General features: G+C 39.2%; 1 protein-coding gene across 2 annotated transcripts; it reads left to right on the top strand.

Annotated features, from left to right (window-relative positions):
* The first annotated feature begins 1,954 nt into the window (after positions 1-1,954).
* On the top strand, positions 1,955-7,478 carry mul1b (mitochondrial E3 ubiquitin protein ligase 1b). 2 transcript variants are annotated; one of them, XM_005918871.3, is made up of 5 exons: positions 1,955-2,063; positions 3,672-3,817; positions 3,906-3,993; positions 4,089-4,209; positions 5,697-7,478. In XM_005918871.3, the coding sequence occupies exons 2-5, from the start codon at positions 3,698-3,700 to the stop codon at positions 6,424-6,426; spliced, it is 1,059 nt and encodes a 352-aa protein (XP_005918933.1). In that variant the 5' UTR covers positions 1,955-2,063; positions 3,672-3,697; the 3' UTR covers positions 6,427-7,478. The 2 variants fall into 2 exon arrangements, with proteins under 2 accessions (XP_005918933.1, XP_005918934.1); XM_005918872.3 differs by lacking the exon at positions 1,955-2,063 and adding an exon at positions 2,084-2,342.
* Positions 7,479-13,349: the final 5,871 nt, after the last annotated feature.

The raw sequence follows: 13,349 nt of genomic DNA, 5'->3' as shown, positions 1-13,349 counted from the left end.
CTTCTCTTTATCTGATAGATTCAGCTTGAGTAAGCAGGGCATGGCTTTTCAGGCTAAAGAGCCTCCTGCTACAAACTGTGCCAGCTGAAACCACAACACACAAGAAATACACCAAGCACATGATGCAATGGGAAAGTGCAAAGAGGCAATATACAACAAAAGATAATTTGGTCATTTAGTTGAAATATGGTTCTTAAGGAGAAATCCATCAAAACAAAAGGCGTACCCATTCTACTGGACTTACTGTTATAAATCTACTGACTCACACTGGACTTAATTTTGTCTGACAGCCACTGTCTCTGTTTTTGTTTTGTTTGTTTTATCCAAATGTAAGTGTGTGCATGAGTGTATACTGAAATGATTTATAAGATGACCCAAAGTCATGGTTAAAGAGTGCCATTAATGCTAGCTGAGAAAACACAATTTGTATGCAGCCTTGGATAAACTGCAGGCAGAGAGGGTCACCCCAGGGCGAGGAAGCCCTCCTACCCTCCAGGAGGCTTTTGGGTACACCTTCACATCTTTATGGATTGGAATATATATCTTTTAGCACTGACTTTATGTCCTCTGCAGCAGCACTAGAATGTTCATGGTGCAGCAGGAGAATTAAAAGACATGAGCAGAACAACACCAGGAACATTAAAAAAGAAATCAGATCAGCGGCAGGCCTAAAGGAGATATAATGAGAGGATGTGTAACTAACATTCATTTTAATGTTTAGAATTTGCATGACTGGCACGCCCAAAGCTGTCATTATGTTTGTATGCATGTATGTAGTCTATGCTTGTTTGTCTCTAGTTTGTTGCAGATTTTAATGCATTTTAAAGACCCGTGGCTATCAGATGGCATCAGTGCCATCAGTGCTGCTTGTCCCTATACAAAAAAAGGGGGAAAAATCAAAGCTGCACTTTATTGCTGGAAAAATAGGTCTCAGTGCCTTAGCTAAGGTAAACACAATGTAAAAACATAACAGTTGCTGACATACTTGTTTTGTTTAGGTCTGACTACTGCAACTCCCTCTTTATGGCACTGAGGAAAAGTGGCTCTCGATCTCACCTCAAATAGAATTCAGCAGCTCAGCTTCTTACTGGGTTTTCAAACACCCAAATCGTGGCTTCCTTCCACTGGATCTCTGTTTGTTTTAGAATTTTTTTGCACAAAATTTCACTGATCACTTCTAAAGCAGAAATCCTGAATCTCAAGTGGGGCTTCTCTGGGGCTTAAATCTAAAGGTGACCCTGCTTCTGCCCCAGCTATGGGAAAATCTGCTGTTGGAGATAAGGCTTTCATATTAACTTCACTTATTAAAACACGTTTTTTATAGATGCGCTTTTTCTGTTGCTCTCTTTTTTTTTGTTTGTTTGTTTGTTCTGATTGATTTTAATGTTTCATTTGCATAGAATTATGTCTATTGACATTTTAGCTCTTGAGTTTAACCTTGGCTTTTTGTTTCAATTAACCTCTTGAGTAGATGATTTTTTTCTTTTTTTTTCAGTTCACTTTAGTTTCTGTTAATTTCCAGAGTGATTATGCGCATTTCATGTTAGTTTTTATTATTAAATTAGTCCAATTTCAGTGTAATTTTGAGCATTTTTATGACTATAATGTGGAAGAAGTCTGATTCAGATATAGATGAGATGCTTTTAATGTCATATAAACATTCCAGTCTCACTAAAGAAATACACCAAAGCCTCCTGCTGCTTGACAGATTTGGCTACACTGATAAAGACTAAAGCATGTACAATTTTTATATTATCTAGTTTTGTAAGCATTTCATATAATTTCAGTTTGTTGTTGTCGAGTTGCAACGTCTGTTTGTTGTTGTTTTTTTATTTCGGTATCTAAAATGTTTTTGTTTGTTTTATTTTTGTTTTGTTTTGTTTTTTTCCTTCTAGTTTTTACTTTAGTTTTATTTAACCTTGGATAGGAGCTGGTATGGCCGTCAAGTTCACGAATAGATGTACGCTGCCACACTGCCATCTACTGGTGGGGAGGCAAAGTGCACGTCGGTGTCTTTCCCGGTGTTGGTGTTGGCTTAGCTGTGGAGACTGCTGTTGTTTCAGGTTTGTTGACAGGAAATCGAGTGTAAATGTGTGGCTGGACAGTCCGTTAAAGCTGCTTTTAGTTGTCTCCTTATGTGACGGCTGCAGCTTATTTCAAACAAATGTCTCAGCCGTCCTTTCATTTCCAGTCAAGGCATAGCTAGCAAACTGCTAATTTAGCCAAGCTAGCTAGTAATGTCAGTTAAGGAAGTGAAGGAAATGATAACTTTAGTCAACACTCCAGCTAACGACTTCGCTTTAAACGAAAGGATATTTACTCACAAAGACTGATATTACCATGTAAGCTGATGATTTAATTGTTAGCACTGAGTAATGTTGTGTTTGCTGAAGCTAACTTGCTTGTCGTGTTAGTTAATGGGGGCTATTTTAGTGTCCAGACTGGAGTAACCATAAACTATATATTTACCGTTTAAGCTGTGAGCGGTTTCCAGTCCATTTAGATATGAAAAGGAGAAAAGCAAAACATTAGGGAGCCGCAGACGTGACTTTTTCAAAAGTATTTATCTATACGCATTCAATTATGGGTAGTTTCAATGTGCTTTATTTGTGAGATGATCCTGTTTGAAATTTGCTCTAAGTTGTAACGAGATGCCACGCAACCTTTGCTCTGACGTTCCTGTTTCGGTAGATTTTTAGCAACAGCAGTGGCGAAAGTCTGCATATATTTACGGATTTTTATTGTCATTGCAACACATACTCACATGAGGTGAAATGATTTTTTTCGCCGAGGTCCTGGTTAAAAGCCAACAAGAATGAGAGAAAAGAAACAGAAGCAAGCACCCTAAAACAATTTGACAGTGTTCTTTAGTATAAATAAAAACAAAAAGTGTATAGTTCAAAGACACAAGTGGTGTTACCTTTGGCTGGGACCACTAGAGTTCAGCAGTCTTACTGAGTCTGCTGGTGTAGATGTCTGTAGTGGTGGCGGCGGCAAGACAGCATCCAACCATCCTCTGTGCAGCTTCCACCACCTCAGCAGAGTTGCCTTCTCTCCCACAGAGCAGCTGCCATGCCCCACAGGACATGACAGTCTCCACCACGTGTGTAGCTCAGGACTGAACTCCCAAGTCATATATTTTCTGTTTATTTTTTAAATATATATTTAAAATGAGTATAAACTTAATATGTTTAGATTTTTGGTAGAACAAACAAGACCTTTGAGATTGATTGGCGGAAAATTCCTTTAAAATTTTGAGTTGTGAGGATTTCCTGCTCTTTGTAATCTCATAGTAAATGTGGTTTATTGGTAGTTTGAACTGCTGCACAGTCAAAACTATTTGTAGGGTGTCCATATTGTGGAGTCTAAGTGCAGAAAATGGAAATTGCACTTTGTAGTGGCTTTGTAAATGGACAGTTTCCAACATTTGTGGTTGATCGGACTGTGGAAAGTAAAAGCAAAGAGTCTGTTGCTTTATTCAACAGAAATCTATGCATTTTCTTTTCATCTTCAGTGTGCTTAAAAATATTACAATGCTGATCATTTTTCCGTGGCTAAAGTGTCTTTTAGTGAGTTCCAGGAACTACTTTGTAGGTCAAACTCTGACAGTTGTGGCCTATTGGACTGACATGAATGATAACTTCCTGATGTGTTCATCTCCTCTCTCACAGCGACCTTCAATGCTGTAGATTTCAGGATGGACTCCAGTGGGAAGCCCTCAACGGCACAGATTGTGGTTTTAGCCACAAGCTCGGCTCTGACCGCATTCTTCTATTCCATTTACAGAAGCAGAGCTACAATAGTTGCCAGATTAAAGGTCAGACATATTTCTGCATTTCTCTGTTTATCATATGCAGGGTGAAAATTCCTTACATTTTTAGTATATATTTATTTTTATTCTACAGGAAGCAAAGAAAGTCTCCCATGACCAAGATTTGAAAACCATCCTGTCTGAAACTCCTGGAAGATGTATCCCATATGCCGTCATAGAAGGTTTGCTGAGCCGTGCGGAAAACCTAAATAAAGTAACTTTTATTTTTATTGGGAGTCCTGAAAAATAATTGACACTTATTTATTGCACACTGCAGGTGTGGTGAGATCTGTGAAGGAAACACTAAACAGCCAGTTTGTCGATAACTGCAAAGGTGTCATTGAGAGGCTGACGCTGAAGGAGGAGAAGATGGTGTGGAACCGCACCACTCACATTTGGTAAGAGGTTAAATAAATATGTTTTTTTACAGACAGTCTGAATGTTTTGTTATTCAGCTGAAATAAATAACATTTTCTGTTTTCCACACTAAACATCTGTTTTTTAATTAAAAAAACAGGGAACTATTTATGCTAAGTGATTTTTGGTTTAATGATGGCATGCAGTTATCAAATTCATTCATAAACGTAGATGGAGAACAGGATTACGTGCTGACGTTTCGCCGTTGGGAAAAACAGTTGTGTCAGTGTTGTAGTTAGAGGGAGAGCAGATGGTAACGCTGACGCAGACAGCAGCCTGCTAAACAACTCAAGAGCCAAATACTCTGGTAACTAAATTGAGCTTATTTCATGCTGAAGTCACCTTCTTCTCTAATAACTTTTTTTCACAGGCATGACCAAATATTCAGGGAAAAGAAAAACTGCTGCCAACTGTTTAGTGAGTCCCAGCATCCATTTTCTGCTACTTAACTGAGTCGTATGGGTGGCAGTCTAAGCAGAGATGCCCTTTCAAGCTAGCTGAGAGACATAATCTCTCAACCATGTCCTGGTCTGCCTTTCGGTCTCCTCGCAGTTGGACTTGCCTGAAATGTCTCACTTAGAAAGCGTCCTAGTCAGATGCCCAAACCACCTCAAACTGGCTCTTTTCATTGAGGATGAGTTGCAGCTCTACTCTTTTCCCCTGTCTCTAAGAGAGTCAGAGCGGAGAAAGCTTTTCTCCTTATTCTTATTCTCACGATCTTCTTATTCTTTCAGTCTCTACCCACATGTCATGGTCACAGGTGAGGGCAGGAGTGTTGATCGACTAGTAAAATCCAGTTTTGCCTTCACACTCAGATATCTCTTGTCCAAAGCATACAAAGCATCTGTACAAGGGATAAAAGTGCAGTGCATTAAAACAAGTGTTGGGCGTGCATGCTTTTCAGCCGAAGTAATTGAATATTTTCAGTAACTGTGGAAAAAAATACCAGCTTGAATCTCCCAAAATTGCCTCAAGTTCATTAGGTCATTGCATATTACAAAGGCGGTGTGCAAAGAACGCATGAGGTCCTCAGATTATGTAGCAGTGACTGACAGGCTGAGGCAAAAGCAATGACTGTCCATTACTGACCTATATCCTTCTTATTAAATCTACCCTATACACGTCGGAAAAAACAAGACAGAGAAAAGATGACTTAAAAAGTCATTCGCACTTGAAACTCTTAAATATCTTTTTAAATGATTCTTTTAAAAGCTTTGAAAAATGTTTATATGGCAGTTTTACATAATTTGATTATAAGAAAATTGCCGAATAATCTGAGATTATTATTGTCATGCAAAGAAACTATTTAAAATACACTGGAGCTTAAATAAAGAGCTAATAATCCAAAAAAAAGAAAAAAAGCCCAAAATATGGTTGTTTGTCTTTATAAGCTGAGCTTTGGACTGTTGCTGTTTTCTGATGCATGGATAGTGATTATAAATCAATGTAATGTAATGTTTCCACACAGGAACAGCACAGAGAAAATCATCCATCAGCGCATTAACACAGTTCCCTTTGCCCTCGGGTCACATGATGACGATATCGCTTCCACAGTCCGAGTTATACGCCCGTTAGATGCAGCGGAGTTGGATCTGGAGACCACCTACGAGAACTTCCACCCCACAGTCCAATCCTTGTCCAGTGTTATTGGTCACTTCATCAGCGGGGAGCGACCAAAAGGCATCCACGAAACCGAGGAGATGCTGCGTGTGGGTGACAGCATCACAGGAGTCGGAGAGCTGGTCCTGGATAACAACCTGATTAAGCTCCAACCACCCAAACAGGGCTTCTGTTATTTCCTCACTCGACTGGACTACGAGTCTCTCTTGCGGAAGCAGGGGACCAGCGTTAGACTCTGGAGGATTCTGGCGATTGTGTTCGGCATGGCTGCCTGCTCCACGCTCCTCTACATCCTGTGGAAGCAATACATGCATCGCAGACAGAGCAAGAAGGAGAGAAGCATACTTGAGGAGTTCAAGGAACAACAGAGGAAGCGTTTGCGTGAACTTAACATAGAGGAAAGCAGCATATCCCCCACCAGTTGCACTGTCTGCCTGAGCCGGGATCGCTCCTGCGTGTTTCTAGAGTGTGGTCATGTGTGTACCTGCAGCCAGTGCTACGAGGCCCTGCAAGAGCCAAAGAAATGCCCCATTTGCAGGGCATCTATAGACAGGGTGGTGCCTCTTTACAACAGCTAATGTGCTAGAGTCCTCTCAGCCTGTTGCAGCCATTGTATACCTTGAAGATTATCTTTCAAAAACTGCCTTTTCAGGCTTAAAACAGGCACTTGTTTCTGCTTTTCCTGCGGCAAATCTCTGTGCTGAATTATAGTGCATTTACAGCTCCAATCAAATGTTCAAATCAGAATTGAAAACTGGAAATTCATCTTGATTGAGAAAATGGATTTTCCTCCTGTCGTGTTCAGAGAGAAAATGAGGTCTTTGTGTGCTCACACTCTCACAGATCTTGGCCCTGCTTCCTGATAATCTAAGTCTCTGAAAGCATTTTCTGAGGCGGATAAAAATGGAGTTATCAGTTAAAAAGCTTGAATGTTGTAGAAACATTTGTGATTGTTCAGTGAGAAAACACAGCTTCAAGTGCAGTTGTCAATGGCTTTCTCTGCTTGTTGCCAAATTACACCAACACCCTTAGGAAATTAGTTAAGATTAAGTCACAGCACTTCTATAAATATATGCATTTTAGCACTTATTATCAACATCTTCCTGTCATTCGTGCAAGTACGTGACACTCAACAAAACAAAAAAGTGTTTTATTAGTCAGAAAAGTCAAATTAAAAGTGTCAATCGCCGGTTACGGTTTGATTCTGTTTCATGTTATTACATTAATTTGCTACAAAGAGAAAATGGGCGTCGTACAAAATATAGCTGCTTTTCATCTGTGTCTCTGAAAGATCATCACAGGGCTTAGAAATTAGCATAAGCAATAAAAGCTGCAGTTAAAACCCCTCCCAGGCCCTTCTGCAGCCTTTCACAGCCAGAGCAGAAGGCAGACTTCAATGTTTGAGTATCTCTAAGAATGTCTGTAAGTTATTTTGCATTTGGGAAACTTTTTTTTGTTATTGATGTGGATAATCCAATAAGCTTGGCCTTGAGGTGCTTTTGGGAAACGGGCTCATTTTGCTTATCTTAATTTGTTTTGTTTTCCTGCTAGCATTTTTTTAAGGGAATGTGTTGTGGTCATTTCTAGCTCTGTGTTTATTCTTTGGCTCTATTAAAGTAGCTTTACATAATTCAATGGTCGAAATTATTTATCTCATACTGGACCTTGGTGCAGCTGCTCAGTTTCTTCACTGTCGGAAACAAGCTGATTTAGCTCCTCCACATTTAAAGCTGTCGTCTTTTATAAAGATACTTTTTGTCATTAGCATCTAAAGGTTTAAAGAAAACTTTGACCACCCAGAGGGCAGTGTTTTAATAGTGGATGCTGCTGTTTAACCTTTCTTTCCCACCAATTCCTCATCCCAATTTCCTGTATAACTAGGAAAGTTTCACTTATCTGTTCCAAACAAAACAAACATGTTGTGGACATAAAGTCAAAGCTTCTGTGAATTCTGTTGATAGTTTTAGTTCATTTATAAGGTTTTTACAGTGTCTTTTAGCCATCTTGCTTACAATTGGCTTGTAAGTGAGATTTTTTGGCTATTAAAATATTAAATTACATCACGGTGTAATTTTGGGCAGCACGGTGGTTAGCACTGTTGCCTCACAGCAAGAAGGTCTGGTTCTCTCTGGGTACTCCGGCTTCCTCCCACAGTCCAAAGACATGCAGTTAGTGGGTAAAGGTTAATTGGAAACTTTAAATTGCCCATAGGTGTGAACGTGAGTGCGACTGGTTGTCTTTGTCTGTGTGTTAGCCCTGCAACCTCTCCAGAGTGTACCCTTCCTCTCACCCTAAGGCAGCTGGGATAGGCTTATCTAATATTAAAATCAGTAAAACTTTATGTATTTCCCTTGTTTCCCTTGTTTTTATGGGTGCCTGGTAGAAGATAATATAGTACTACTGCCAGAAGGTGGTGATAAGGCACCTACAAGCTGTTTGCAGAGACTTCATTACTGCTGCCTGTTGTTTTTCAGCCTATGAATTTCTGAAACTTCTCCTTCTCCCACAGAAACTGCACTAGATTGAGTGAGACCATATGCTGAACATGGAGGCGCTGCTCTGCATGGGCACAAGTAGTTATTGATAGTGTGTTGGAGGTGCCGCTCTGATTGGTTGTTTTCATTCAGGCATGGTTGATCCTTGCAAATGGTATTCAAGAGGTGTCATATGAGGTGATCTCCGTTGTATTCATACTATTGGAACATAGCAACGGTTTGAGCAAATATGACAAAAAGTAGTATTTATAAATCCAGCATACTGAACCTTTTAAACAAACTATGCCTGTGACTCGAAGCGTATGAGATGTAGTGATAGTAGATGTTACTGTGCAAACTTGAGAAACATGCAAGTCTAAAGACAAGTACAGCTATTAAAACGTTTTCTTGCAGAAACTAAAAATAAACTAGGTCCTGTGCAAACGGCGCCAGATAAAGTGTGGTACAACTTCACACTGTCATTCGAGAGCAGTTTGGGGTAGGGGGGTACTATTCGAAGAAGAGTCGCACAGTTTCCAGTGATAATGAAATATTTTTCTTTGAAAAGCTTTTTTGGACTCCATAGAGAGACAGGAGTAGTGCATTCAGCCCCAGTACAGAGAGTGGCAGCTTGAGAACAGTGCAGGGACAACATGTGAAAACATAATAGCCACCGACCACCGGAGCTGAAATCAACTTGCTGACTGTTTGCAGCTGAAACCTCGTTAAATACAAAAGGAGCAAAAGGGTTTTTCACTTTTGTTATTAGTCAGCTGTCTATGGGAGGTGGAGATTTCTGCCAGGAGAGGGAGGTATTGGCCTGTGAGGGAAACCAGTGATTCAGATCTTGGAATTAAAGGGCATGAATAGACATAAAAATGTGACTGCTAAAGCTGAATTATAGTTATTTTCTGAATAGTGCAAATCCAGCTGCAGTTTGTAGGATTCTGTTTGCCTCCTTATACCAGATGAATCGTGCCTTTATTCATTTGGCTGTTTCATTTTAGAGCTCCAAAAGGTTTTATCTTGAGGCCAGGTAAAGGTATGAAACTATCATTTCGCTGACAAATGCATGACTGTATTCAATTTTAGTCAGTGAAACTGAAAATCAAAATGTTAGATCAGAAGTAGGAGAAAATGCTTGTGCACGGTTCAATTTCAGACCAGCAGGGATTCATATGTGCCTCCAGAGGAAGCCATCTTACAGCAATTTGAGCACATAAAAATGCCCTTTGTGTTTTCAAATTTATCTGTATCATTCACAGAAAGGGAAAAAATCTAATTTTGTCCTCCCACTTCATGCCATGAAACCTCAAATGTATTATTTAACATTAGATTGGAGCTTTGGCATTATCATTAGATTAGTATTCAGCAGCCAGTCCACAGATATTTATTTTCAAGGATTGAGCCAATGCTGGATGGTCTCTAAAGAAACCTGAGCTAAATGTCAGACATACAGTGTAATCGAGCAGAGAGAGCATTATCCACTCCTTCCTGCTGAATGTACTGATGGCCCCTAAAAGCTCACTTTACCACCCGGCCTGTAACTGGCTTACAAATATTCATGATGCTATTTTTTTTTTCTTGCAGTGTTACTGTTGACATTTACATGTTTGCAGTGTGTTTCTGCAGGAATGCGATTGTAGGTTTCAGTTTTTCTGTCAGTGCACAGCTTTGGTTCACTCCAGATTGGCAGTGCTGTAAGTTTTAGTTTGGACACTCCTGGTGCCCAAAAAGATTTACATGTGACCCCCACAGCATTTTTCTATCATGTTACCACGTGGTGAGACTATATTCCACATTTTGACTGATTACAAAAATGAACATCACGGTAAATGTGGTTCATAAGAAATGCTTTGATCTGTGGATGCAGCAGAAGAAGGTAAGAGTATGAGTTTGGTTTTAACAGTAACTGAAATATAAAAAGGGAATAACCAAGTATATAAAGATTAGTATTTCTAGTATTAGATATGTCAGACTAGATGCTACCAAGGCTTAAGCCTGCAATGGGAAAATGCTTGAGCACCAGCATTACTGTCAACAGTGATGTTTACATCGTGGTGCACTGTGAGGATACTGACCAAGAAAGAAGCCTTCACCTCCACGTTTACACTTCACCTTCTCACTCACTTCCTCTAAACATGCCTTTCCCCTCTCTTTTGTCCTAACTGATATCCTCACTGATCCGGGTTGGAAATCTTACCGATGAGCCACCTGTTTGATTTGGCAAAGACTTTACACTCTGCTTTACACATTGTAACAATCACTTTTATTCGGCTATAAAAACCCCAAATGTAATATATAGTAAACAAAGTGCTTGAAAATCATTTGGAAATTCAGCAAGAGATAATAATGTTTGATTTAGACCTTCATTAGACTCATTAGACTTTCAGCTCCTGCTGGGTGATATGGCACACTTGACAGATCCTACCAGTGAATAGCAGTTGACCAGTGTGGTGCTTTCTTTCTACATTTACAGTGATCTACAAATTGTAATATAATTTAAAATGTCATATAACATAATGTCATATAATTAAAGTGTATTTACTGAATGTGGGAAAACATGAACAAAATTGTTGAAATGGTATATTTTTCCGCAGAAACCACAGGGTGATTATCTCTTTGTTTTCAAAAAGCATTTCTTTAGACTTTAAATGGGGAAACATTTGGAGGCGTGTTCTTTTTTAGTGACTACTGATGCGGAACAAAGTGTTGCACAGAAATGGCAGGAAAAACACAGCTCAAAAATGCAAATAGGATCAATGAAAAAAAGATGACAGAAAATCAAACACAAGGAATGGAAAGACTGAAAGATCAGAGACTGCAGGCTTTTCTCATTTCTTTAATTTGTGCCTCCTTTTCTCCTCCTTCCTCGTGTCTGTGACCAGAAATCAGTCTCAGTATGCCATTTTGAATGATATCTCAGTTCCTAAAATGCATCTGGAGGAGAAAGGACTGTCAAGAGAAGCACTGTTGGCGATGTACAGGTGTAGTCTTTAAAAATACAGTTTTTTACCTTCACAGGATATGAGAGGTATTTTTTTAAAAACCAAGGGGAGAAGGCAATTTGCGCTTTTTATACACATATTGTTTCATTTCTTAAAGACAAACCATGGGTCCTACACTGTTTATCTATGTGATTAAAACAGATATTATCTTGTCACATTATATATATAGATATAGATATATATATAAAAGAGCACCAAAACAAATTTTTTTGCAGGTATGCCAAATTTTCATGTTTAAAATGTTTAAAAACCTACTGTCTCGACTCATCTCCTGTATCACATCCTCTTCTGTTTGCATCTGTAGAGCAAAGCAACTACAAAAAGAGGAGAGAAACTGAGGATGTGCATTCAGATGGGGTACCGAGGACTACAGGTAATATAAGACAATAAAGTACAGTTGAACTTGATCTAACATTAGGAAGGCTCTATAAACACATGAGGAATTAACCTTCAAAATAAAACAGGAAGTAAGCTCAGAGGAGCCTCAAAATCAAAAACAGAAATAACTGAAACCAAAGATCACTGCTGGGATGAACATCTGAGCTAAACATCTTAAATGCTGCTCTCGCTTTAATAGATGTCCCACTCTGTAACTCTCTAATGTTGTCATTTCACAGGGAAACTCTAACTGCTAAAGACTGCTGTTCAGTGTGACTTAAAGACAAAAACTTCTGTTATTTCTCTGAACTTTTCAGTTTTAAATCGTCGCTACGAGACTTTTTTTTAACCACGCAGACTTTATTTTTAAATGTAGCTTAAAAAAAAACAAGCAATGATACCAAAAGATCACATCTCTAAGAAGATTATTGTTCATCTAATAGTGGTACATTAACAAACAACCCTTTTCTTTTATGCTGCAAACATGAAAGCAGCAGCGCTGGTTCAACACCATGGAAACCCATCAGTCGAGTCGTGCAGTGCTTTTAGCATCAGGGGCAGTCGCCGTTCTGACAGTGAGGGAACCATCAAAGACATTCCTTCTATTATTTCCCGCTTAAGAGTTTTGAATGTCAATGCGGCATGAGGACTGTGCAAGAAGTGCACCGTGAGGGCTTCACACAGGCTTATTGATGGAAGTGAAATGATTGCTGCACTCTGAGGTGGGAGGCTACAGCGGGCAGTGGTTTACACATTCCCCTAACTAACCAAAGCTCTCTGGTTTGATCCTTTGAGAAGTCACAAACGCCTTGTGTCAGGAAGGGCATCCAGTGTAAGCATCTCTGCCTAATCAAATATGTGGAGCTGCCTGCTGGTGTGGCCTCATGTGAAGAAGGGAGCAGCCAAAAGTAGATTTTATAAATGAAATTTGCCATTTAAAAGATATCGCGTTTTCCTGCTCAGGCGCCAGCTGGCCCTGATTCAGATTACATGTCTGGTGTGTTTTTCTCAGACAGTATAAATAATCAGACAAATTACACTCTAGACTTCTGAGTATCACATTTGTACTTCATAAAACTTATCTTATTCTTTATAATAAGTGGAAATGGCATTTTTCTCTGCTAGTGCCTTATTAGAGAGAGGAAACCTTAAATTGCTTTAGCGCTCCTTTTTTTCCCGAGAAGTGTTATTAACTGGGAAGGCAGTGGATTGATTTCCTTTTCTTTTAGGATGCGGTTAGCCTCCAGACATGGTGACACACTGTTCAGTTCAAGTATTTGAGTGCTACTACATCAAAAGAATCAAATATTCTCAGTAAATGGCTGGTACATTGCAATAAAAACAAGGTTAATCAAAACCTTCACGGTTTCTGCACCTCAAAATGAGAGAGATTTACTAATCATTTCTGCGATGTTATTCTGATTTCTGTCATTTGTATTATGCTTCCTATTTCTTCCTTTTTTATATCAAGCTGAAACTACAGTACTGGGACTGCTGTATGTTTCACAGGTAATACATGAGGCAGTACTGTATAAGAAGCACAATGCAAAACACTTTTTTCAAATAAAAGTGAAGTCTTGTATTTATAGTTTTACGTAAATATTCATGCATTTTAGCATTATTAGCTCAATAAACTTGAAG

Source organism: Haplochromis burtoni, unplaced genomic scaffold (genome assembly GCF_018398535.1).
Source record: "Haplochromis burtoni strain Fernald_Lab_line unplaced genomic scaffold, NCSU_Asbu1 Contig_31, whole genome shotgun sequence".
Lineage (NCBI taxonomy): Eukaryota > Metazoa > Chordata > Actinopteri > Cichliformes > Cichlidae > Haplochromis > Haplochromis burtoni.
This window is presented reverse-complemented; position numbering and strand designations above follow the sequence as displayed.

Bases quoted from the DNA above. Each gene is read 5' to 3' on its own strand.
- mul1b (XM_005918871.3), top strand. From the start codon at position 3,698: ATGGACTCCAGTGGGAAGCCCTCAACGGCACAGATTGTGGTTTTAGCC. The intron at 3,818-3,905 runs GTCAGACATATT...TTTATTCTACAG, and splicing joins CAATAGTTGCCAGATTAAAG to GAAGCAAAGAAAGTCTCCCA. The intron at 4,210-5,696 runs GTAAGAGGTTAA...GTTTCCACACAG, and splicing joins AACCGCACCACTCACATTTG to GAACAGCACAGAGAAAATCA.